Raw genomic sequence first — 27,513 nt, forward strand, 5'->3', positions numbered from 1 at the left:
CACCGATGTCCTCTTTAACATCACACATTTTGTTGGTTTTTTGTTTTGTTTTCGTTGTTTTTTTGTGCTTTTATTTCATTGTTGCTAACTGTTGTGAGTGTACACATAGATATGATTGACTGTCTTCTTTTTTATTTGGTGGTTTCTTTTGATGCTGTTTGTAACAACACTAAATGTTTTGAGGGGTTTAGTTGTTGTTCTTTTTTTTAACCCTTCCTGTCCTTTATGTCACTTAGGACGAAGGCCTTCCTGTTTACAACTGTTTCAGATGAAGGAGCCGGATCAGGGTTCTAGATAGTTCTGAATTTTTGGAGTGGTACCTAATTTCCATATTGACGTTATACCCTAAGAATATCTTAACTGACCTTTCCACTCTCCACAGCAACCAATAAATGCAGCGTGTGTTGCTGTGCTCACGAGCAGGAGAGTTATTTTCGCAGTGACTGGTTCACGTGAACAGAGCATGTCAACAATGGTGTCTGACCCAGTTTCGTCTCAGTCACAGGGCAGACAACAGAATTAGACGAAGGGGCCCTATCGTGGCTATTTAACATTCTGAATTTAATCTGTTTCAAACTCTGTGTGCTTTCCTGGGTTCGTTCACAAGTCATCAGTGTGTGCAAATTTCAAACAAAAAATATGGATACTTTCATCATCTCACTGTGTGATAGCATAAGAAGGGAGGAAGTTTTATATTTTGTCCCCAACTAACTCATTACGTTACTGATCAGTTTGGAAGTTTTCAGTTCATGAATTCTGACATTTGTTTTTTGGCGATTCTTTTTCTTACCCATACAAATGGGTCACCTGTGGAGAGAGTCAGGGGAGCTAACTGGCAGTACTAAGTGAGTTAAGGTCTTCTGCCCCTGCAGTCACCCCAGCTTGGCACGTTTCGGCCTGGCTGCACCCAGAGAAAGGGGTGCTTCACTTCAGGCACAATGTTATAGCAACCGCTCAACCAATAGCTACCAAACTTCACGTAAAGACTGAAATATAATTTTGACACTAGTTGCTGAAGAATCAAGACAACGTAATGCAATATTTTACTATAACTTTAAATAAAAAAACAGAAACAGTAAGATGTCAGGTCCTGTTGATGTTGAAGGTTGCGGGTTGTCTTCTTGATTCACAGGTTTGCCACTTTGTCCAGACAGGTTTCAAATTTAGTCTCCTTCATTTTTCCAAGAATTATTGGATACATCATTAGTCAGATCTTTATTATCTGGGTCAAATTTGCTGCAAAAATCTGTCATAATTTCATAGAGCACTTACTGTGCAGTAAGTCTATGATGTTCTGTTATATGGATGCAGAAAACCAGTTTATAAAACACACTAATCGTTAGATTTTTGGATCAAAACTTCACATGCTTGCGAGGAAAGAAGTTAAGTTCCAGTTATTTCCCTTACCTAGCAGTTAAATGCATAATAGCCAGCTGACAAACTGGTTTAAGTGAACAGGTTTCTTCTCCTGACAGCTAGGTGGGCTTAGGCAGAGAATGGTGATCAGTGGTACCCACCTGGTAGGCAGAGAATGGTGATCAGTGGTACCCACCTGGTAGGCAGAGAATGGTGATCAGTGACACCCACCTGGTAGGTAGAGAATGGTGATCAGTGGTACCCACCTGGTAGGCAGAGAATGGTGATCAGTGGTACCCACCTGGTAGGTAGAGAATGGTGATCAGTGGTACCCACCTGGTAGAGAATGGTGATCAGTGACACCCACCTGGTAGAGAATGGTGATCAGTGGTACCCACCTGGTAGACAGAGAATGGTGATCAGTGGTACCCACCTGGTAGAGAATGGTGATCAGTGACACCCACCTGGTAGAGAATGGTGATCAGTGGTACCCACCTGGTAGACAGAGAATGGTGATCAGTGGTACCCACCTGGTAGAGAATGGTGATCAGTGGTACCCACCTGGTAGAGAATGGTGATCAGTGGTACCCACCTGGTAGACAGAGAATGGTGATCAGTGGTACCCACCTGGTAGAGAATGGTGATCAGTGGTACCTACCTGGTAGAGAATGGTGATCAGTGACACCCACCTAGTAGGGAATGGTGATCAGTGACACCCACCAGGTAGAGAATGGTGATCAGTGGTACCCACCTGGTAGGGAATGGTGATCAGTGGTACCCACCTGGTAGAGAATGGTGATCAGTGGTACCCACCTGGCAGAGAATGGTGATCAGTGACACCCACCAGGTAGAGAATGGTGATCAGTGGTACCCACCTGGTAGGGAATGGTGATCAGTGACACCCACCTGGTAGACAGAGAATGGTGATCAGTGACACCCACCTGGTAGAGAATGGTGATCAGTGACACCCACCAGGTAGGCAGAGAATGGTGATCAGTGACACCCACCAGGTAGGCAGAGAATGGTGATCAGTGACACCCACCAGGTAGGCAGAGAATGGTGATCAGTGGTACCCACCTGGTAGAGAATGGTGATCAGTGACACCCACCTGGCAGAGAATGGTGATCAGTGACACCCACCTGGCAGAGAATGGTGATCAGTGGTACCCACCTGGTAGAGAATGGTGATCAGTGACACCCACCAGGTAGGCAGAGAATGGTGATCAGTGACACCCACCTGGTAGAGAATGGTGATCAGTGGTACCCACCTGGTAGAGAATGGTGATCAGTGACACCCACCTGGCAGAGAATGGTGATCAGTGACACCCACCTGGCAGAGAATGGTGATCAGTGACACCCACCTGGTAGAGAATGGTGATCAGTGACACCCACCTGGTAGACAGAGAATGGTGATCAGTGGTACCCACCAGGTAGAGAATGGTGATCAGTGGTACCCACCTGGTAGAGAATGGTGATCAGTGACACCCACCTGGCAGACAGAGAATGGTGATCAGTGGTACCCACCTGGTAGAGAATGGTGATCAGTGGTACCCACCTGGTAGACAGAGAATGGTGATCAGTGACACCCACCTGGCAGAGAATGGTGATCAGTGGTACCTACCTGGTAGAGAATGGTGATCAGTGGTACCCACCAGGTAGAGAATGGTGATCAGTGGTACCCACCTGGTAGGCAGAGAATGGTGATCAGTGGTACCCACATGGTAGACAGAGAATGGTGATCAGTGACACCCACCTGGTAGAGAATGGTGATCAGTGACACCCACCTGGTAGGCAGAGAATGGTGATCAGTGACACCCACCTGGTAGGCAGAGAATGGTGATCAGTGACACCCACCTGGTAGAGAATGGTGATCAGTGGTACCCACCAGGTAGAGAATGGTGATCAGTGACACCCACCAGGTAGAGAATGGTGATCAGTGGTACCCACCAGGTAGAGAATGGTGATCAGTGGTACCCACCTGGTAGGTAGAGAATGGTGATCAGTGGTACCCACCAGGTAGGCAGAGAATGGTGATCAGTGGTACCCACCTGGTAGGTAGAGAATGGTGATCAGTGGTACCCACCAGGCAGAGAATGGTGATCAGTACCAGGCAGAGAATGGTGATCAGTGGTACCCACCTGGTAGGCAGAGAATGGTGATCAGTGGTACCCACCTGGTAGAGAATGGTGATCAGTGGCACCCACCTGGTAGACAGAGAATGGTGATCAGTGGTACCCACCTGGTAGGCAGAGAATGGTGATCAGTGGCACCCACCTGGTAGAGAATGGTGATCAGTGGTACCCACCTGGTAGGCAGAGAATGGTGATCAGTGGCACCCACCTGGTAGAGAATGGTGATCAGTGGTACCCACCTGGTAGAGAATGGTGATCAGTGACACCCACCTGGTAGAGAATGGTGATCAGTGGTACCCACCTGGTAGACAGAGAATGGTGATCAGTGGTACCCACCTGGTAGAGAATGGTGATCAGTGACACCCACCTGGTAGAGAATGGTGATCAGTGGTACCCACCTGGTAGACAGAGAATGGTGATCAGTGGTACCCACCTGGTAGAGAATGGTGATCAGTGGTACCCACCTGGTAGACAGAGAATGGTGATCAGTGGTACCCACCTGGTAGAGAATGGTGATCAGTGGTACCTACCTGGTAGAGAATGGTGATCAGTGACACCCACCTAGTAGGGAATGGTGATCAGTGACACCCACCAGGTAGAGAATGGTGATCAGTGGTACCCACCTGGTAGGGAATGGTGATCAGTGGTACCCACCTGGTAGAGAATGGTGATCAGTGGTACCCACCTGGCAGAGAATGGTGATCAGTGACACCCACCAGGTAGAGAATGGTGATCAGTGGTACCCACCTGGTAGGGAATGGTGATCAGTGACACCCACCTGGTAGACAGAGAATGGTGATCAGTGACACCCACCTGGTAGAGAATGGTGATCAGTGACACCCACCAGGTAGGCAGAGAATGGTGATCAGTGACACCCACCAGGTAGGCAGAGAATGGTGATCAGTGACACCCACCAGGTAGGCAGAGAATGGTGATCAGTGGTACCCACCTGGTAGAGAATGGTGATCAGTGACACCCACCTGGCAGAGAATGGTGATCAGTGACACCCACCTGGCAGAGAATGGTGATCAGTGGTACCCACCTGGTAGAGAATGGTGATCAGTGACACCCACCAGGTAGGCAGAGAATGGTGATCAGTGACACCCACCTGGTAGAGAATGGTGATCAGTGGTACCCACCTGGTAGAGAATGGTGATCAGTGACACCCACCTGGCAGAGAATGGTGATCAGTGACACCCACCTGGCAGAGAATGGTGATCAGTGACACCCACCTGGTAGAGAATGGTGATCAGTGACACCCACCTGGTAGACAGAGAATGGTGATCAGTGGTACCCACCAGGTAGAGAATGGTGATCAGTGGTACCCACCTGGTAGAGAATGGTGATCAGTGACACCCACCTGGCAGACAGAGAATGGTGATCAGTGGTACCCACCTGGTAGAGAATGGTGATCAGTGGTACCCACCTGGTAGACAGAGAATGGTGATCAGTGACACCCACCTGGCAGAGAATGGTGATCAGTGGTACCCACCTGGTAGAGAATGGTGATCAGTGGTACCCACCAGGTAGGTAGAGAATGGTGATCAGTGGTACCCACCTGGTAGGCAGAGAATGGTGATCAGTGGTACCCACCTGGTAGGCAGAGAATGGTGATCAGTGACACCCACCTGGTAGAGAATGGTGATCAGTGACACCCACCTGGTAGGCAGAGAATGGTGATCAGTGACACCCACCTGGTAGGCAGAGAATGGTGATCAGTGACACCCACCTGGTAGAGAATGGTGATCAGTGGTACCCACCAGGTAGAGAATGGTGATCAGTGACACCCACCAGGTAGAGAATGGTGATCAGTGGTACCCACCAGGTAGAGAATGGTGATCAGTGGTACCCACCTGGTAGGCAGAGAATGGTGATCAGTGGTACCCACCAGGTAGGCAGAGAATGGTGATCAGTGGTACCCACCTGGTAGGTAGAGAATGGTGATCAGTGGTACCCACCAGGCAGAGAATGGTGATCAGTGGTACCCACCAGGCAGAGAATGGTGATCAGTGGTACCCACCTGGTAGGCAGAGAATGGTGATCAGTGGTACCCACCTGGTAGGCAGAGAATGGTGATCAGTGGCACCCACCAGGTAGGCAGAGAATGGTGATCAGTGGTACCCACCTGGCAGAGAATGGTGATCAGTGTTACCCACCTGGTAGGCAGAGAATGGTGATCAGTGGTACCCACATGGTAGGCGGGCTCAGGGTTGAATAGCTAAACATCAGAAGCAGCCTACATAGATCAATCAGCACACTTTGACACCTTGAAATTGAAACCGTAAAGGAAAAAAATGATATGTAAAACACAACCCTTCTCTTTTCCCCATGGTATCTCTGTTGTTGATTTTGTTGCTGTACCCAGCGTATTGATTGAAATGGTATCAGTATCAGTATCAGTAGCTCAAGGAGGCGTCACTGCGTTCGGACAAATCCATATACACGCTATACCACATCTGCCAAGCAGATGCCTGACCAGCAGCGTAACCCAATGCACTTAGTCGGGTCTTGAGAAAAAATAAAAATAAAAAATATAATAAAATAAAAAATTAAAAAATAATATGAAATGGTAGTGATGTGGTGTTGTGAAGATGTCTCATAGTATATGAGATCTAAGTGCACATCTTTTGCTTTTTTTCCCCCTCTCTTGCCTGGGGACGTTTTCTGTTGACAGTGTTTGTTGTATTTCTGTTTTGTAAAAAAAAACAAGCAAAACAAAAACAATGTATGCTTTCTGGCTTGATAATGCTGTTTACTTGCATTTTTTTCACTTTCCTTGCACTTAAGATTAACAGTAGCACTGTTCAACTTCAGTAATCATATGCTGAAAACCATCGTAACTCTAAAAATCATATGCTGAAAAACATCGTAACTCTATTATCATATGCTGAAAAACATCGTAACTCTGTGCGGATTATCTGGTGAAGGAATCAACGCCATGTTGACAGTCTCCTATGCTGTCTGTGTGATTTTTTGTGCGTGTGTGTGTATTTTAAGTTTGTGTCTTTTAATTTGTGTTGAGACATTGCTTGTGTAAGCTTGTAAAGGTGGAATGGATGGTCAGAAATGTCAGGGTGTACACATCTTGTTTTCTTTTTTTTTTTTTTTTTTCCTTTCTTTGTGGTGAATGAGGTAAACCCTTTCTGCTCTTGCAGCTTGAGTCCTCGGGGTGATGGTATGAGAAAGATTGGTACGTATTGATCCTGTCTAACTCCTGTACTACTTCTGAGCCTGGCATTATATGTTAGGAATGAGTGATGCCATCATCTTTCTAACTTTTGTAGCTATTTTCTTTTCTTTTAGGCATTGCATCATAATTTTTGAATGAACGACATTGCTAGCTTTCTCACTAATGCAGCGCCTCTAAACATACTATTATATGTTAGGAATGAGTTATATTATGATTTTTCTGGCTTCTGCAGCATTTCTGAACAAGAAAAGTTTGTTTTTTTTCTGTATTTCTTTGAATTACGTATTCTGTGTTCTTTAATCATACAGTAAGTTATATTGTTTTTAACTACACTCCAAAGAATGAATTGATTATTGAATGAAGAATTATACTTGATGCAGAACATTGTTCTCACAAAAACCTGTACTTTACAGGGTCGGATTGTTGATAATATAGATAATGAATAGGAGTGTTAGTAACTGGTGAGTGGCGATGTTCATTGATTTATTACTGTTACTGATGATGAGGTGGTTAATGTATGTCTTTGATGAGTTGCTTGGATACGTATACGTGTTGTAAATATTGGGCCAGATTTGGGTAAAAGTTGTTGTTATCATATGGTATATATCAAACAAAGGGAGCGCTCTCTCTCTCTCTCTCTCTCTCTCTCTCTCACACACACACACACACACATGCACGCACACGCGCGTACACACACACACATGCAGGACACATATACATGCATTGGCACTCACACACACACACACACACACACACACACACACACACACACACACACACACACATTCATAACCTTGACCCTGGCTTGAAAAACGGGTTTTCAGAGAAGACCAGAGAATAAAGTGAGTCATGAGAGTGCTGATTAAGAAGAAAACAAACCACTTATTTGTCAAACATTTGTATTATCGTCTGACAGCATACATTGTAAAAAACCCACAAAAAACAACAACGTACTTCTACTACTACATTTGTATTATGATTGTGTCAAACATGTGTCTTTCACCATATAAATATTTTTCATGTAGTGGTCATTGTTGTATACGTTCCCAAGCGGCCTTCTTTCAGGAAGCACCAGTTTCTGTCATTCTGACTGAAAGCTCTGCTTCAGTTTAAGGCACCTTTTCTTGTGGGGGTGGGTGGGAGAATATTGTGAGTTTAATTCTTATTCGTTGCCAGAAAATCCTGTGTTCTGGACGGTCATGGAATTTATGTACAAGGTGTGAGTGAGTGTGTGTGTGTGTGTGTGTGTGTGTGTGTGTGTGCATGCAAGTGTGTGTGTGGAGGGGGTGGGGGGCGGGCAACTAGTTTGGACATCTGAAATGCTGTTTTAAGCTTTTTATACGTTGTCACAAAGAATGCAAATGCTCATTGCAGAACAAAGCAGAATCAGTCTTATTCTTGATACATACAAAGGAAAGCAGTCTGTAGCAAATGCTGCTAAGTATACTTGGTGCTCTTACTATTGTAATGCTCTGTAGTCATATAGAGGAAAACAAATCTTGTTATCACTGTTGATATTTTGGTGACAGTGATTGTATATCCATACACGCTACACCACGTCAGTGAGGCAGACAGACAGCAGCATGACCCAGGGCCCTGTTAAGGCCGTCAGTCTGTGCATGTATATTATTGTCTACCTGTCAGAGTGGATTGCTCCTACAGAATTTTGCCAGAGGACAACACTTTTGTTGCCATGGGTTCTTTTTCAGTGTGCATGCAGCACACGGGACCTCAGTTTATTGTATCGCCTGAATGACTGGACGCTTAGTTTGATATCCAGTCAGGGACCTCAGTTTATTGTATCGTCTGAATGACTGGACGCTCAATTTGATATCCAGTCAGGGACCTCAGTTTATTGTATGGCCTGAATGACTGGACGCTCAATTTGATATCCAGTCAGGGACCTCAGTTTATTGTATCGCCTGAATGACTGGATGCTCAGTTTGATATCCAGTCAGGGACCTCAGTTTATTGTATCACCTGAATGACTGGACGCTTAGTTTAATATCCAGTCAGGGACCTCAGTTTATTGTATCGCCTGAATGACTGGACGCTTAGTTTGATATCCAGTCAGGGACCTCAGTTTATTGTATCGCCTGAATGACTCGACGCTTAGTTTGATATCCAGTCAGGGACCTCAGTTTATTGTATCGCCTGAATGACTGGACGCTTAGTTTGATATCCAGTCAGGGACCTCAGTTTATTGTATCGCCTGAATGACAGGACGCTTAGTTTGATATCCAGTCAGGGACCTCAGTTTATTGTATCGCCTGAATGACTGGATGCTTAGTTTGATATCCAGTCAGGGACCTCAGTTTATTGTATCGCCTGAATGACTGGACGCTTAGTTTGATATCCAGTCAGGGACCTCAGTTTATTGTATGGCCTGAATGACTGGATGCTTAGTTTGATACCCAGTCAGGGACCTCAGTTTATTGTATTGCCTGAATGACTGGACGCTTAGTTTGATATCCAGTCAGGGACCTCAGTTTATTGTATCGCCTGAATGACTGGACGCTTAGTTTGATATTCAGTCAGGGACCTCAGTTTATTGTATCGCCTGAATGACTGGACGCTTAGTTTGATATCCAGTCAGGGACCTCTGTTTATTGTATCGTCTGAATGACTGGACGCTTAGTTTGATATCCAGTCAGGGACCTCAGTTTATTGTATCGTCTGAATGACTGGACGCTTAGTTTGATATCCAGTCAGGGACCTCAGTTTATTGTATCGTCTGAATGACTGGACGCTGAGTTTGATATCCAGTCAGGGACCTCAGTTTATTGTATCGTCTGAATGACTGGACGCTTAGTTTGATATCCAGTCAGGGACCTCAGTTTATTGTATCGTCTGAATGACTGGACGCTTAGTTTGATATTCAGTCAGGGACCTCAGTTTATTGTATCGTCTGAATGACTGGACGCTTAGTTTGATATCCAGTCAGGGGCCTCAGTTTATTGTATCGCCTGAATGACAGGACGCTCAATTTGATATCCAGTCAGGGACCTCAGTTTATTGTATCGTCTGAATGACTGGACGCTTAGTTTGATATCCAGTCAGGGACCTCAGTTTATTGTATCACCTGAATGACTGGACGCTTAGTTTGATATCCAGTCAGGGACCTCAGTTTATTGTATCGTCTGAATGACTGGACGCTTAGTTTGATATCCAGTCAGGGACCTCAGTTTATTGTATCGTCTGAATGACTGGACGCTTAGTTTGATATCCAGTCAGGGACCTCAGTTTATTGTATCGCCTGAATGACTGGACGCTTAGTTTGATATCCAGTCAGGGACCTCTGTTTATTGTATCGCCTGAATGACTGGACGCTTAGTTTGATATTCAGTCAGGGGCCTCAGTTTATTGTATCGTCTGAATGACTGGACGCTTAGTTTGATATCCAGTCAGGGACCTCAGTTTATTGTATCGTCTGAATGACTGGACGCTTAGTTTGATATCCAGTCAGGGGCCTCAGTTTATTGTATCGTCTGAATGACTGGACGCTTAGTTTGATATCCAGTCAGGGGCCTCAGTTTATTGTATCGTCTGAATGACTGGATGCTTAGTTTGATACCCAGTCAGAGACCTCAGTTTATTGTATCGTCTGAATGACTGGACGCTTAGTTTGATATCCAGTCAGGGACCTCAGTTTATTGTATCACCTGAATGACTGGACGCTTAGTTTGATATCCAGTCAGGGACCTCAGTTTATTGTATCGTCTGAATGACTGGACGCTTAGTTTGATATCCAGTCAGGGACCTCAGTTTATTGTATCGTCTGAATGACTGGACGCTTAGTTTGATATCCAGTCAGGGACCTCAGTTTATTGTATCACCTGAATGACTGGACGCTTAGTTTGATATCCAGTCAGGGACCTCAGTTTATTGTATCGTCTGAATGACTGGATGCTTAGTTTGATACCCAGTCAGAGACCTCAGTTTATTGTATCGCCTGAATGACTGGACGCTTAGTTTGATATCCAGTCAGGGACCTCAGTTTATTGTATCGTCTGAATGACTGGACGCTTAGTTTGATATCCAGTCAGGGGCCTCAGTTTATTGTATCGTCTGAATGACTGGACGCTTAGTTTGATATTCAGTCAGGGACCTCAGTTTATTGTATCGTCTGAATGACTGGACGCTTAGTTTGATATTCAGTCAGGGGCCTCAGTTTATTGTATCGTCTGAATGACTGGACGCTTAGTTTGATATCCAGTCAGGGACCTCAGTTTATTGTATCGTCTGAATGACTGGACGCTTAGTTTGATATCCAGTCAGGGGCCTCAGTTTATTGTATCGTCTGAATGACTGGACGCTTAGTTTGATATCCAGTCAGGGGCCTCAGTTTATTGTATCGTCTGAATGACTGGATGCTTAGTTTGATACCCAGTCAGGGACCTCAGTTTATTGTATCGCCTGAATGACTGGACGCTTAGTTTGATATCCAGTCAGGGACCTCAGTTTATTGTATGGCCTGAATGACTGGACGCTTAGTTTGATATCCAGTCAGGGACCTCAGTTTATTGTATCGTCTGAATGACTGGACGCTTAGTTTGATATCCAGTCAGGGACCTCAGTTTATTGTATCGTCTGAATGACTGGACGCTTAGTTTGATACCCAGTCAAACTTGGGAGAAAGGGCAAGAGCGGGATTCAAACCCACACCCTCACAGACACTGTACTGGCAGATAAGTGTCTTGACCATTCTGCCGCCTTCCTCTCTGCTGTCAGACTTGATAACTGCATTTCCTATGAAAGTGAAATGAAACAAAAATCCTCTAACCCAGCTTCAAATGCTTTACTTCAGTTGACTAACAGCAGAAATATTCCCCAACGCTCTCGTGACATTTAAACTTTAGATATGACAAATGATTTATGAAAAAAGAAATCTAATGAGGTTTTACTTTTCTTGTTTTCAGACAGATTACAGTCATTTGAAGGCTACGAAAAGCAGTCATTTTAAGCCAACCAAAAATCCATCGATGCTTCACTTGTTCTCATTGTTTTCAGACAGCTTGCAGTCATTCGAAGGCTACGAATCAGACCGGGAAAATGTCAGTCCTGCAGGTAAGATGTGTAACGCAGCTGTGAGGGCTTTCTATGCAGCTGCCTGTTATGTTTTCTCCGTGCAGAGATGCAGTCTGGCTTGTGTTCCATCTACATACTCATTTTTCATGTGTAATGAGAAACAAGGTAGAATGGTTTTGTTCCCCCTTAGAAACGGGCAACCGAATGATTCCATTTTTGAAAAAAAGATACAAGACAGGATGCTGCTGGTTTGGACATTGTATGGAAGCAAGGTTACATTGTCATTCTCAAGGTAACGAGTAATGGATTTGACTTTGTTGCTTATAGTCCAGCCATCTGCACAAGGCCATATCAGGACAGGAAAAATGAATGTTAAGCTTTTTAAAAAGTCAGGATTTCAGTGAAGTGGAGAGAGCTCTGTTGTGTACGGCACTGTTTGCTGTGTGTGTGTGTGCAGGCCGGTGGGAAAGCGAAGACGAGTTTGAGAGTGTCTCTCAAGTCACTGGACCTGTACGTATAGTATTCTGGTTGGTTGGTTGGTTGGTTCCTTCTTTACGTAACAACAGATTTATTTATCTGTGGCGTTCTGTAGCGATGCGCTGTCCCTTGGTAGAGCTGCCCGAATTTCACACAGAGAAATCTATTGTGTCAAAAGAGTAATACAATACAATACAAAAACTTAGGCTGCTCTCCACAGGGAGACTATATTGCTACAGTGCATAGTCACCCTTTTTTTCTTTGTTCTTTCTCTGCCCGCAAGTGTTTGGGTTTTATTATCGTAGTGGGTTTTTCCACAGAATAATGCCAGGGACAGTCCCTTTGTTGCCATAGGGTTCTTTTACATGCCCGAAGTGCATGCTTCACACGGGACCTCAGTTTTTCGTCTCATCCATATGACTAGCGTCCAGACCAGCACTCAAGGGTCCAGTGGAGGGGTAGAAAACACTGGGGAGTGTGGGGTTCAGTCCAGTGTGTGCAGATTCTGTTGCTTTCTTGGCAGATGGGTTACCTCAACAACACCCCTCCACGACTATGGTTGTTGCAGTGGAGAGGTGGCGTAGTGGTATGATGCACCCTACGTAGGAAGTGAACGTCCGCAGGTGCGAGTCCTATATGCAGACATCGGTATTGTACTCCCCTTTCCGTGAGGTCTTGAGTTGTGGACTAGGTGCTAGTCTTTCAGATGAGATTAACTGAGGTCCCGTGTACAGCTTGCAATCATCACACATAAAAAACCCCCCACAACAACCTCTAAACGAAGGGGTTGTGAAACTGGCAACATTCTGTAGAAAAAAAACAACAAAAAACAAACTTACACAGTACAGCAAAGTCATTCCAAATGGAAAGCAACTTGAATTTCACACAGAGAATCTGTTGTGACAACGCGCGCACACACACACACACACACACATGCACACACACACACACACACACATGCACATGTGCTACACATGCACAACACACCCAGTTATTGGTCTTTGATGTTGCCCTGTCCACTCCTCCAGGTTGGTATGTATGTATCTATATATATATATATATATATATAGCTCAAGTGGATAGACATGAGTGCACATGGATAACTCATCTTCCTCTCATTGACTGTGGCTATTTTTCAGAAAATTAAACATTATTGAAAAAGAGACTGACTGTTCTTTTCCCCGATGACATTTTGCTTTGTTCTGTTGACAGAGGAGGCCTGTATGGAATGTTCCAGATTCTGATGGTAAGTTTTTTTTGGGGGGGGTTGTTTGTGTGTTTTCGTTGCCCAGCAGTCAAGTGTGTGTGTGTGTGTGTAGCAAGTAGACAATAAACAAATGAAACACAAACATGCACACATGCGCACACACACACATGCACACACACACACACACACGCACACACACACACACACACACACACAGTGGGTGCGGAGAGTGGGAAAGGGGGTGGATGAGGATGGGGTGGTGGGTTGGCAGAGACAAAAAAAAAAAAAAAAAAGAAAAAAAAAGTTGATATGGTTAGGCGTGGGATGGAGGAGACATTAGTCATATTACTTCACCAATGAAATGAATCACAAGTTGCCCAGTGTGTGTAAACATTAACGTGTATACATGCATGCATATACATGCGTGTGTGTGTGAGCATGTGCATTTGTGAGTATGTGTGCATGAGTGCATTTTGTGTGTACGTGTGCACAAGCTTATACAAACTTTCCCACTCAACAGATGCATGTTTAGTTGTGCTGTTCACAGAGACAGATCCCCATGGTATGTGAAAATGAACATGCTGTATATGTCAGAGTCATCGGCAAGTCGATGTTGGTTGTGTAACAGAAAGAAGAAGGAGCATAACAATTATGTGGTTGTGTGTCTTTGTGATTTCAGCAGAGTCTGTCGTTCCTCACAGCAGACAGAAACGACACAGGACTCGCCAGCAAGGCAGACAGTAAGTATGTCAGTGAAAGATTTTATATCAAACAGTGAATTTGATTAACTCACTCGCTGCCATTGTCCGCATATGCGGATGTCGTCGGAAAAAGTGTTCGATGTGAAATGTACAGAACTGTTCAACAGGGCAGAATAAGGTAAATTAGAACAAGCGAATGTATACAAGTCATAACTGAAAGGTATTTTAAGATTGAAAAATATATGAAATATGTGCAAAGAGATTACCTTAAATTCATACAAAATTATTATCATGTAGTAGTAGTAGTAGAAGTAATAGGGACTGGCTTTTTTCCCATCCTATACAAACCCTGGGTTTTCAGGGATTCGCAAGGGCAAAAACTCTTGGCATGGAGTGAGTTAAAGCACTGTGATTTAAAAATACCATTTATGGCATTCACCACTGTTGTCATCATCATTGTTGACCATTTCCTTTTTTTCTTTAAGATCCATATTTCATTGTGATCTTCGTTAAGAGAGACCAACCTTTTCCTCTTTTTTTTTATTTTAAAGATCCATATTTCAGTGTGACCTTCATTCAACAGAGACCAACCTTTTCCTTTTTTTTTTCTTTAAGATCCATATTTCATTGTGATCTTCGTTCAAGAGAGACCAACCTTTTCCCCTTTTTTTTTCTCTCTCTTTTTTTAAGATCCATATTTCAGTGTGACCTTCATTCAACATGGACCAACCTTTTCATTTTTTTCTTTATGATCCATATTTCATTGTGATCTTCGTTCAAGAGAGACCAACCTTTTCCTTTAAAAAAAATTAAAAAATTTTTTTTTAAAGATTCATATTTCAGTGTGACCTTCATTCAGCAGAGACCAACCTTTTCCTTTTTTTCTTTAAGATCCAGAATTTCAGTGTGACTTTCATTTAATTGAGACCGACCTTTTCCTTTAAGATCCAGAATTTTTTTGTGACCTTTGTTCAGCAGAGACCAACCTTTTCCTTTTAGATGCAGAATTTCAGCATGACCTTTGTTCAACAGCGACCAACCTTTTTAAGATCCTTTTTTCAGTGTGACCTTTGTTCAACAGCGACTGACCTTTTTAAGATCCTTTTTTCAGTGTGACCTTTGTTCAACAGACACCAACCTTTTCCTTTAAGATCCTGTATTTCAGTGTGACCTTTGTTCAACAGACACCAACCTTTTCCTTTTTATCTTCAAGATCTGTATTTCAGTGTGTCCTTTGTTCAACAGACACCAACCTTTTCCTTTTTATCTTCAAGATCTATATTTCAGTGTGTCCTTTGTTCAACAGACACCAACCTTTTCCTTTTTATCTTCAAGATCCAGTATTTCAGTGTGCCCTTTGTTCAACAGAGACCTGGCAGCCACTGCCCCAGAGTCCCTGCAGCAGGTGACCTTGACTGCCGGTGACCTTGACCTTCCTGCCAACCAGACATGGTCCCATGGACTGAACGTCCAGGGAGAGGTGAGTCCAATGAGCGACCACATGTACTGCTTGGGCCGATGATCCGGCTTCCTATCTTGTCAGGAAGGTGCATGTTTATCAGTTAAATTGAAAATTATTTTGTCTTGTGTCTTTTATGGAGAATGTGTCATGTGAAAAAAATTAACGTTTATGCTGGAAGAGACTTATAACTGAAAGAGACATGATTATTGTAATGTGAAATTAAAATGCTAAAAATACCAGCATTCTTTAATTCATGTCTTAGGAGCAGCTTTGTTCCTTCATTTTGAGGAATATTGTGAGATGGCGGAGTGTGAATTTATCAGTGTTATATTGACAATTCTAAGAGACATCAGTTTACAACACTTTTACTGACACTTTAAATTTGTGTCAGTATATTCGATCATCTATTCAACTTCTTAATGGTCATTGAGCAGTTATTTGCTCTCAATCAAATATTCTTTCAGGAAAGCAAGCTGCTGAGGATAACTCTATTTTGATTCACATAACACAACATGGAGCAGCAACTTTAGTTGGTAGTGTGTAGTCTTTTTTTTTTTTTTTTAAACTTCATAACCATATTGTGACAAAAATAAAAAGCATAAATAAAATGTAGTCTGTACTGGCAACCTTGTGTTATTGTGACAAAGATAAAAATAAAATAATAATAAAATCTAGTCTGTACTGACAACCACAAGTGTGTTACTGTGATGGTGTGTTTGACCCGCAGGACAGCTCTCCAGAACTGGAGCGTAGGACGGACATCACATCCGCACGGTCAGGTGGCTGGGTGGTTCCGGACGATTCTGATGCTGCCAGCGTTCAGGACTGGAACCAGAGTGAGTCCACACTGAGTTCTGTTGTCTGGCAACATGAAGCTCTGGCTCTGTGGGTTTTCTTTGGGGGGGATGAGGGGAGGGGGTGTCTAGGATTGGAGTCAGCTGTGTGTCCTTTTGTCTGTCAAAATCAAGCACCTGTTACGATTTATGTTTGTTTGTTATTGTTGTTTTTAATCAGTTGAAGGGGGATTGTTGCTTATTAGAAGGTTCAGAGATTCATCCTGAATAAATTTCAAGCAAATTCTGAAGAAAAGGAAAAGAAAGGAAAATGATAGAGATAGGGACCAATCCAGAATATGATTCACTTTCAGGAAGGCATAGAGTTTATTTTTGATTGTTTGAATTGGGTGGCAGTATTGACAGGTTATTAGTATTCTTTTTAACACTATCTTCTAACAGTAATCACTGGTGTACCAAGACTGATGCCTGTGTGGGGGCATGTGTGCGCTTGAAACCACACAAATGAAAGCATTATTCATCGTATGTGTATAACCTGAAGGATTTGTTCACTAAGTTTTTCTTCTAGACAAAAAAGGAAAAAAAAAATATGACAAAAGATTTTCTTGTTTGTTAATATTTTTTCCCAGGTTTATATTTTGTTTCATCACAAAATATTCCTGCTCCCATCTCTTTCTATACACACAGGTATGCGTAGTAAACTTTGTACCTGTTTGCAAATGGTATTTACGGTTCATGCGTGTCATTATGTTTATGGTAATGGTAGAGGCATGAGGGGAAGTGACAGCAGTTGCAGGGTCCATACCTAAGCCATCTGCTGCAGGTTATTAATTTAAGCCCTGTACTTACAAACTGCCCTGACATTCAGCACTTTCAGAGGGCAGAATATTAGTACATTATAGTTTGCACATGTGTACTTCTTCTTCTGCTTTCACTCATATGCACACGAGTGGGCTTTTACATGTATGACCGTTTTTACCCCGCCATGTAGGCAGCCATACTCCGTTTTCAGGGGTGTGCATGCTGGGTATGTTCTTGTTTCCGTAACCCACCGAACGCTGACATGGATTACAGGATCTTTAACGTGCGTATTTGATCTTCTGCTTGCATATACACACGAAGGGGGTTCAGGCACTAGCAGGTCTGCACATATGTTGACCTGGGAGATTGTAAAAATCTCCACCCTTTACCCACCAGGCGCCATCACCGTGATTCGAACCCGGGACCCTCAGATTGACAGTCCAACGCTTTAACCACTCGGCTATTGCGCCCGTCGCACATGTGTACACAACGCATGTGTTCAGTAACAGTTTTCTGTGTTATTTTTTCCTCCCATTCAGGAGTCAAAGGAAAGAGGAGAGACCCAAGATGTGAGTGACTTCTGTCTTTCTGCGTTCATCATTTTAACGTCTCTTCATTTGGTGATTTGACATCTTACAGACATCCTTCTCTTTATTTTCATATTTTCCTGATTTAAGCCTTTTTTTTTTGTTGTTGGCTATCCATGCTGAAGAATTTCTAGGATTTATTGGCTCCATATGGACAGTCAGCCCACAACAAACTGTTTTGAAATGCAGATTAACCAGATGAGTGATGAGACTGGATGTCGGATAAAACATTGATGAACCAGTGAATGTTGTACAAGTTGAGTGATGAGTTTGAATGACTTTAAACACTGATGAACCCTGTCTCTGTGGCAGAATCATGCGGCATGCTACCGTGACAGGAACAGAGACAATTCTAATACATTCATGACAAGTTTTGGATTGTTTTGATATGATGCCAGTGCACCATTACCTGATTTTTTTTCTCTCTCTTTGGACAAATGACTCTTGAGGCCGAATTCTGTCACTCAAGGTGCAAAATGAACAAATATTCTTCATCTCTAATTTTCATTTTCAAACCAACCAGTTCACTTCTGACTGCAGGCAGTCGTAGTAAATTGTGCATTTTGTTTTGATAGAAATGTTCAGAATTTTGAATTTCCAGCTGTTCAGCTGATGCTCTTCAGTCAAACTGTTCAGCTCAAAAGTAATCATTTGTACTCAGTGAAATGTACAGAACTGTTCAACAGGGCAGAATAAGGTAAATTAGAACAAGAGAATGTATACAAGTCATAACTGAAAGGTATTTTAAGATTGAAAAATATATGAAATATGTGCAAAGGGATTACCTTAAATTCATACAAAATTATTATCATGTAGTAGTAGTCGACGTAATAGGGACTGGCTTTTTGGACTCACGGCCTATTTGTGTCCCCTCATTATTTTTCAACTTTGTTTAGGTCTGATTGCATGCCTATCTTATAAAATAACATTATGTTCAATCTACACTAAAGAAAAGGTCTTTTAATTTAGGGTCTTCATCTAGTATTCTAGAAACTTCAAATTTTACAAATGATGAGAAAGCCCAGTACTACTGCAGGTTGTTTCAAATAAAATGGCATATATGTACCATATAAATCAGTAAGATTGCATTAATTTGCAGTGTAACAATCATAGAACTGTGCTTGATACGTGTAAATGTTTTAGGTTTTCATACCTCTGACAGATTATTTAGGAATGAATCTGAAATGTGAATTTGAAACTCCTTGCACATCTTGTAGAGGGACAACCTTGTTTGTTTGGGGGTTGTTGTTTTTCTTTCTTTTTTTGAAAATTTTTTATTTCCCTTGTGATTTTCCATTTTAATATTACTGATTTCATGTGGTTTTGGAAAGTTCTGCAAACCCTGAGATTGCCAGTTTTTAACCAGTTCACAGGCTTTAAGGAAAACCAAACCAAACAAAAAACAAAAAAGTTCTTCTTGTTCTGTTGCAGCCTACTGAAGACTGCACCAGCAATGCCGGATGTCCAGACTCAAATGCAGAATTTAGCGTCATCAAATTATTTAAAAGGCAGCCATTGGACAGAGTTCTACATGTCCTGTTCTATATCACTGATTTACAGTATACATCTGTGATCATATTAAACTGCCACTCAGAGATACATCTACACATTGTCTTATTTCAAATGCAGTTCTGTTCTCGTGTTAAAACTGTAATTTATAATTATTCTGGTGATGTGGTTGAGGGTTGTTTGTTGTTTTCATAATTAGGAAAATCAGTTTGTGATAACTGACTTTGATATATGAACTATTCTGTTGTTTTTCTGCTCATTTCCATTGTTGTTTTGCTGTGTTTCATATGATTTCTGGGTAGAGGAATGTATTGTGAAAGAGTGGAAGTGGTTGATTATCAAGAAAGTGCCACTGTTTGTTCTGTTGACTTTAATTGTGCTTTATTCTAACTCTAAAATATGTTACAAAATCTGTTTTGAGGGATTGTGTATGCTACTTTTCTTTTTTTTTTCCTCTTCTGTCCTCATTTCTCTGTGAAGGTTACATTTTTAGTCCTCAATCAGTGTAATTAAGTGGAGTTTTTTTTATGTGATCCGATTTGTGATTTGATCTGTTACGTGGTGTCTGTGATAATCTTCAGCATAGTCTGTATATTACTGCTCCGTGTTTTTTAAAATAAAACTGCTTGTATGTCTCAAGTCTGCTTCGTCTAAGATTTATTTGTCATGAGGTCCAGTGCAGGGAATTGGAACATATGGATAAGATCATACATTTATTTTCAAAGTATCCATAAATGGCACAACAATAAAATGAAAGACGACTGATGAGTCTATAAAAACAACAAATGGAAAAGTTTATATAAACAGTAGGCTGTACAACAAGACCTACTTTTGATAAGTGTCACATACTTCCATATGCGAAACTTTAATACGAAACCAATACGGAACAGTGGCACATAACTTTTCATGAAACTCCCCTGACAACACCTTAGTAACGTAACGACGCTTGGTCGGACCACAACGCAAACATTACATGGTGTCAGAAAAATACCTCGCTCACTAGCCCGATAAAAAAACTTAAAGAGTGAACCATGGCGAATATGAACTTTGAACATCCATCTATTGATTGGGATGCAACAGATCTCTTCCAGGAATTCACTCGCTTCAAAGATCATGTTGGGTTTGTGTTTGACGGTCCGCTCGCAACGTTAACTGACAAGCAAAAAGCTGGATGGATCGGAACTTGGATCGGTGCTCAAGGTAGGCAAATCTATCGAACTCTACAGTGGACTGAAGGTGAAAAAGAAAATCCTGATGCAGTTTTAACCAAGTTTGAAACCTATGTTCGTCCAAGAAAGAACAAACGTGTGGCAAGACATAAACTGAAACAAAGAAAGCAAGACCAAGGTGAGTCTTTCGACAACTTTGTAAAGGATCTAAAACTGATCATGATGGACTGTGACTACAGAGACAATGATGATATTATGGTGGACTGCATTATTGACGGAGTGCATGACAAGAAATTACAAGGGAGACTGCTTGAGAAAGGAGAAGCTCTCACTCTTGCCCAAGCCATAGAAATCGGTCAACACTTTGAGTTATCACAGAAACAACTCAGAATTGTTCGTGATGAGTCGGAAGCAGACGTAAATGTTGTCCGACACAAGAAACAACACATCACCAAGAAAAAACAAGAACCCTGTGTTAGTGATGATGAATCTAAATCTACTATTAGTGTAATCAGAAAGAAGCAATCAAAACAACAACATACAGGAAAAGAGAACATAAATGTTTGTTTTCGTTGCGGTGGAGATTCGAAACACCCACAAACAAAAGGGAGCTGTCCAGCTATAGGAACTACTTGTGCACATTGCAGAAAGCCCAACCACTGGAGGAAAGTGTGTAGAAGACGCCGAGATGTACACAATGTAGCAACAGACTCAGAATCAGAACCAGAAGTCTTAATGATCCACAGCACGAAGCTCAATGATTCAAAACACAATGACAAATGGAACCAGATTGTTTCAATTTATGGAAAAAACATCAAATTGAAAATCGACACTGGAGCAAGGTGCAACACTCTCACTGTCCGAGACTACCAGAAGATATCTCACTGCAGTGAGATCCGCTCCTCTGATAAAATTCTGTGCACCTACTCCAACCACAGCATCGAGCCTATCGGCACAGCAGATCTTCCAATTGTCCACAACGAAAAAACCATCAAAACTCGGTTTGAAATCATCAATATTGATCAAGAGAATGTGATTTCTGGAACAACTGCGGGAAATCTCGGTCTTGTCGCTCGTCTGTCAACAATTGAACCTGCAGCTAACAGACAACCTCTGGTTTAGATGAGTTTCCTGAGCTGGAGCGTACGACTGGAACTCTGCCAGGAGAATACAGCATCAAGTTGAAACCAGGTTCAAAAGGAGTTGTCCACCCAGCACGTCGCCAGCCTGCAGCTCTGCGTGAAAAAATCATCGAGAAGCTCCACGAGATGGAAGCAGATGGACACATTGTCAAAGTTGAAGAGCCCACTGAATGGGTCAGTTCAATGACTGTCTCTGTCAGAAATAACAAAGTCCGCATTTGTATTGATCCCAAAGACTTGAATGCTGCGATTCAGCGTGAGCATTATCCCATGCGCACAGTAGAAGAAATCATAGCAGACATTCCTGATGCAAAAGTATTTTCAAAACTGGATGCAAAAAGTGGTTTCCTGCAGATTAAGTTGGACGAAGCATCATCGTTCCTGACTACTTTTAACACTCCAATTGGAAGGTACCGCTGGCTACGCCTTCCATTTGGCATCTCCTGTGCCCCAGAAGTGTTTCAGAGGATCATGGACCAGATGTTAGAAGGCATCAAAGGCGCATATGCAACAATGGACGACATTCTTGTTGCCGGTCGTGACACTGAGCACCATGACCAAATACTGAAAAAGGTGGTGGAGAGAGCTACAGAGTACAATCTGAAACTGAACCCAGAAAAGCTGCACATCAGACAGTCTAGCGTGCCATACGTTGGCCATCTTCTCACAGCCGAAGGACTGAAGCCTGACCCGGCCAAAGTGAAAGCTGTTCAAGAGATGCCAACTCCCCAAAATAAAGATGACGTCAGACGCTTCCTGGGTTTCGTTACGTACCTTAACAAGTTCATACCAAACCTGAGTGAAGAAAGTGCTCCTCTGTGTGATCTTCTGAAAGAAGACGTTTTGTTTGATTGGCAACAAAGTCATGAACAAGCCTTCACAAATCTAAAAAGTCTCTGCTGTCATTATCCAGTGCTGAAGTACTATGACGTCAAAGCACCAGTTGAAATACACTGTGATGCCAGTCAGCACGGTCTTGGAGCAGTTCTCATCCAGGACGGAAGACCTGTGGCATACAGCTCACGATCCATGACTGACAGAAAAACGTTATGCGCAAATAGAAAAAGAAATGTTATCCATCGTCCATGCCTGCAAGAAATTTCACTGCTACGTCTTTGGAAAAGAGGTCACTGTCTACAACGACCACAAACCGTTGGAGCAAATTTTCTCCAAGCCACTTCTGTCAGCACCAATGCGACTGCAACGCATGTTACTTCATCTACAGTGGTACAATCTACAAGTGAAGTATCGAAAAGGCAGCCAGATGCAGCTTCCAGACACTCTCTCACGTGCATACCTTCCTGAAGAAACCGCTGAAATAGCACACATAGAGACAGACAACACATATGCACCAATCGCAAAGGAAATGTACGGACAACTTCAGGAATGCTCACAACAAGAACTTGGACAGTTACAGACCCTGATTCTGAACGGTTGGCCAGACAGAAGAAATGATGTCTCCATAGAAATGCGGCAGTTTTGGGACTCAAGAGACGAATTGGCCGTCTCTGATGGTGTCATCTTCAAAGGATCCAGAATTGTCATACCACCCAGTCTCAGGAAACGAATGCTAGCTCTCATTCATGAATCTCACTTAGGTATTGTGAAATGCAAACAGCGAGCACGTGAAGTGATGTACTGGCCTTCAATGAACTCAGAAATTGAAGACAAAATCAAGAACTGCAGCAAGTGTGCAGATTACAAAAGGAAGCCATCTGCTGAACCACTGCTGCCTACACCTGTTCCAGATCTCCCGTACGCAGAAGTCGGAACTGACATCTTCAGTTTTCAAGGCAGAAATTACTTATTGACGGTGGACTATTTCTCAAAATTTATTGAAGTGGATGAGCTCAAGAGCATGAATACTGAGTCAGTGATTGAGAAACTAAAAACCCAGTTTGGCCGTCATGGAATTCCGTCCACCTTAAGAAGTGACTGTGGGACACAGTTCACCGGTTGACAGTTTTCAAAGTTCTGTACAAGCTACGGAATCAGTCACAAGACATCTAGCCCTCATTTCCAAAGCTCAAACGGAGAAGCTGAATGCGCTGTTCAAACCGTCAAAAGACTGTGGAGAAAGAACGAAGACAAAAACTTGGCCTTGTTGGACTACAGAACTACACCTTTAGACGGCATCAATCTTTCCCCTGCACAGCTCTTGATGGGACGTCGACCAAGGAACAAACTTCCAACTCCAAGAAGTCTTCTTGCCCCTGCATACGACAGCCAAAATATCAAACAGCGCATGAGGATTGAAAAGACCAAACAGAAATTCTATCATGACAAGCCAACCACTTTAGAGCATTCAACTCTTCACCCTGGGGATCAAGTTCGCATGGCTCCACTCCCAGGCACTAAGGAATGGAGGCCAGCTGTGGTGGTAGAGCACCATACATCGCCAAGGTCCTACCTTGTACAGTCTGAAGGGAGTATGTATCGACGTAACAGACGTCACCTACACCGTTCGACATGAAGAGCAAATGATGAATCTTCAAATCTCCCAGAGCCGTCATCTACGCCTGAAGCTGACCCACTACCTGAGGAACCTACAGGAGCTTCAAACTCACCTGGGTGCCCTCATCAGCAATCAACGCCAGATCGTCGCAGTGACACTACCTACCGGACACGCTCTGGACGTGAAGTTCACCCACCTCAACGACTTGACCTGTGACAGTTCCAGTCTCTTCGTGTTTGACCCCATTGCAAGAAATAGTGTTATTAGTTACTGTGTTTGTTTTGTTTGAAGTTTATTTTTTTGTGTACATTCTAGTTTCACTTCTTCATAAGAGGGAAGATGTCACATACTTCCATATGCGAAACTTTAATACGAAACCAATACGGAACAGTGGCACATAACTTTTCATGAAACTCCCCTGACAACACCTTAGTAACGTAACGACGCTTGGTCGGACCACAACGCAAACATTACAATAAGAACCGTTCAACGCTTCAGACTATGTTAATTGGATCCATTATTAATAAATGATGTACCTTCACCTTGAATGTTACACAACCAAAATCAAAATCTTCACTGTAAGGAAGCTGTGAATCCTGATCATGTAGTGAAAATAAAATAAGTACAAGTGATCTGTAGGTTCAGATTACAGATTACAAAAATGAGAGTTTGGACAATTTTGCTCCTTTCCTATGGTAGTTTCTTTTTACATCAAAAAGATTTTTGAACAGAAAGAAAATATGCAGATAAACAGAACTAGAAGGTTGTCCCTGTTGAACAATCACACACATTTTGTTTTTCATTCTTGCAATAATTTCAGTGCAAGTTCAAATGCAAGCAGTCAAATTTGTATAGTGTCGAAGGATTCACATTTGTTGGTCATCATCACCATCATTTTCTTGCATGATTTTACTGTTACCAAACAAAATAAGAACCTGTACACATTCTTGAATTCATTGCAGTTTTCCCCTCTCTCATTACTACATTTAAGGCTGAAGTCTACCACAGAAATGTGCCAGTGCAGACAGAAAACATAGTACACATACATAGAAAAGTATAAAATTGCATGAAAGTCAACCACACTCACCTGCTCATTATAACATTATATGTACATAATATTCATGTACATGATCGATTGATTTTCCTCACATCTGTCTTCCGAATGTTTCACATAAAGCCACCACAGAAATCAGCGACTTTTTCCTTCTTTTTTTTTGTTGACTGGCGGCAATCATAATGTTTATTTGTACTTACAGTAACAATACTACTGATACTCATTTTGGTTCAACATTACTTAACAGGACTTTCACACTTCTTTCATTATACACTGTAATATACAGTCTGCCATCAACCAGGCCTGAGAAGAACGGACACCTGCAGGGGAACTGAGCAACAACACTCACAAGGGCAATGCGACAGGCGCAATAGCCGAGTGGTTAAAGCGTTGGACTTTCTATCTGAGGGTCTCGGGTTCCAAATCTAAGTAACAGCACCTGGTGGGTAAAAGGTGGAGATTTTCCAACGTCCTAGGTCAACATATATGCAGAACTGCTAGTGCCTGAACCCCATTCGTGTGTATATGCACACTGAACATCAAATACGCATGTTAAAGATTCTGTAATCATTGTCTGTATTCGGTATACATACCCAGCATGGACATCCCTGAAAACTGAGTATGGCTGCCTACATGGTGGGGTAAATGAACAAAACGGTCATACACACAAAATGTTACATGTCTGTCTGAGTGTATGTGTGCATGCCTGAAATCTGATTGAATGACACAGGAAACATATCATGAGCACCCAAGGGCAGCCATGAGTCGGCTCTAACCAGGTAGGCAGCCTCTTGTGCAAATTTCCCCCAGCTTGTAAAGTGCTTCGAGCTTGATCTCTGACCGAGGATAGGCGCTATACAAATATCCATTTCAAATCAGTGCGTTTCTCCACGCTCAGCCCTGGACAGTGGCTACGAGAGCTGAAAATATCACAGAATCAAAACACTTGATGCTAATCAAGCATGTTGCCTCCTGGACAAGGAAACAAAAAAAGATATATAAGAGACTGGGGAGGAGATGAATGGTGGTGGCATCTACTGAACCAGCTGCATTCAAACTGTCAAGAGGGAGGGAGGGAGGAGATGGATGGTGGTGGCGGCTGCTGAACCAGCTGCATTCAAACTGTCAAGAGGGAGGGAGGGAGGGAGGAGATGGATGGTGGTGGCATCTACTGAACCAGCTGCATTCAAACTGTCAAGAGGGAGAGAGGGAGGAGATGAACGGTGGTGGCATCTACTGAACCAGCTGCATTCAAACTGTCAAGAGGGAGGGAGAGAGGGAGGAGATGGATGGTGGTGCCAGCCACTGAACCAGCTGCATTCAAACTGTCAAGAGGGAGAGTGGGAGACTTGAGGAGATGGATGGTGGTGGCGGCTGCTGAACCAGCTGCATTCAAACTGTCAAGAGGGAGAGAGGGAGGAGATGAATGGTGGTGGCATCTACTGAACCAGCTGCATTCAAACTGTCAAGAGGGAGGGAGGGAGGGAGGAGATGGATGGTGGTGGCAGCTGCTGAACCAGCTGCATTCAATCTGTCAAGAGGGAGAGAGGGAGGGAGAGTGGGAGGAGGGATTGAAGGGGCTGGGGGGTGGTGGCTGTGGGTTTGAAGGCCATTCACGGCAGGCTCTAACCACAACAAGAAAACACGGAAAAGGTGGTGAAGATCACTTCAATTTCCCCCCAAGGGCTTCTCAGGACTGGAAGAACCTAGTGTTCATGAGATGGGAAAGAACATTGTATTGCCTTGTGATGAAGTGGGCGATTTTGCAGTGAAACCTTTCAAGTGGGAGAGAATACAAACTCAAAACCCACTGTTTGTTCAATTAAATGCATTTTTTTCTGTGTCAGTGCCATCTTTATCTTCTATAAATAGTATAGGGTGTAAGGTTTAGCCCAGCTAAAACCAATATCTCTTTATCAATGAGAAAAAAAATCCTTCCAGGAACATACAATGATCTACAGCATCACAAACACACAGAAAATGATGACAGGTGAATGTATCAGAAATCCTGTCACGTGTGCTATGAAAAGTAAAAATATTTTCATTTTTTATTTTTCAACAATATATCTCCCTACACACTTACACAAACAAATTAGTGGTTGTAGTTGTTTTAGCAGTAAGTAAACAACATAAACCCCAGGATTTGAGTCTTGACTGCATGCCCAAGAAAGTTGAACGTTTTATCATGAAACTCAAAAGCATTATTCGTCACAAATTGAAACTTGTATACAAATAAAAGTCATATGTCAGAGACATACATTTTTATAATACGATTATCAGAGAGTTAACAAGACTGCATTCTGTTCATTTTGTGCACCCAAAGTATGTCCATGAAGGACGTTCATATCATATTTGTAAATGCTGTGCAGCATTATTTCCCTCCCACTTGTTAAAACAAAATAAGGGGATGGAGGTGGAGAGATAACGTGTGTGTGCGTGCGTGCGTGCTT

General features: G+C 42.7%; 1 protein-coding gene across 5 annotated transcripts in view; it reads left to right on the forward strand.

Moving 5' to 3' along the window:
* LOC143302251 (uncharacterized protein C8orf34 homolog) overlaps positions 1 to 19,883 on the forward strand; it is a 39,106-nt gene extending 19,223 nt beyond the window's left edge. Inside the window, exons 11-19 of one of the 5 annotated variants that reach the window (XM_076616838.1) lie at positions 6,643 to 6,677; positions 11,688 to 11,744; positions 12,163 to 12,215; positions 13,395 to 13,428; positions 14,069 to 14,129; positions 15,459 to 15,570; positions 16,280 to 16,388; positions 17,687 to 17,716; positions 19,166 to 19,883. In XM_076616838.1, the coding sequence (XP_076472953.1) occupies positions 6,643 to 6,677; positions 11,688 to 11,744; positions 12,163 to 12,215; positions 13,395 to 13,428; positions 14,069 to 14,129; positions 15,459 to 15,570; positions 16,280 to 16,388; positions 17,687 to 17,716; positions 19,166 to 19,173 (499 nt within the window). In that variant the 3' untranslated portion in view covers positions 19,174 to 19,883. Of the gene's footprint in view, positions 1 to 6,642; positions 6,678 to 11,687; positions 11,745 to 12,162; positions 12,216 to 13,394; positions 13,429 to 14,068; positions 14,130 to 15,454; positions 15,571 to 16,279; positions 16,389 to 17,686; positions 17,717 to 19,165 lie in introns of all 5 variants that reach the window. The other 4 variants (XM_076616837.1, XM_076616839.1, XM_076616841.1 and 1 more) reach the window with 4 other exon arrangements.
* The last annotated feature ends 7,630 nt before the right edge of the window (positions 19,884 to 27,513 follow it).

The sequence above is a fragment of the Babylonia areolata genome, chromosome 29, assembly GCF_041734735.1.
Source record: "Babylonia areolata isolate BAREFJ2019XMU chromosome 29, ASM4173473v1, whole genome shotgun sequence".
Lineage (NCBI taxonomy): Eukaryota > Metazoa > Mollusca > Gastropoda > Neogastropoda > Buccinidae > Babylonia > Babylonia areolata.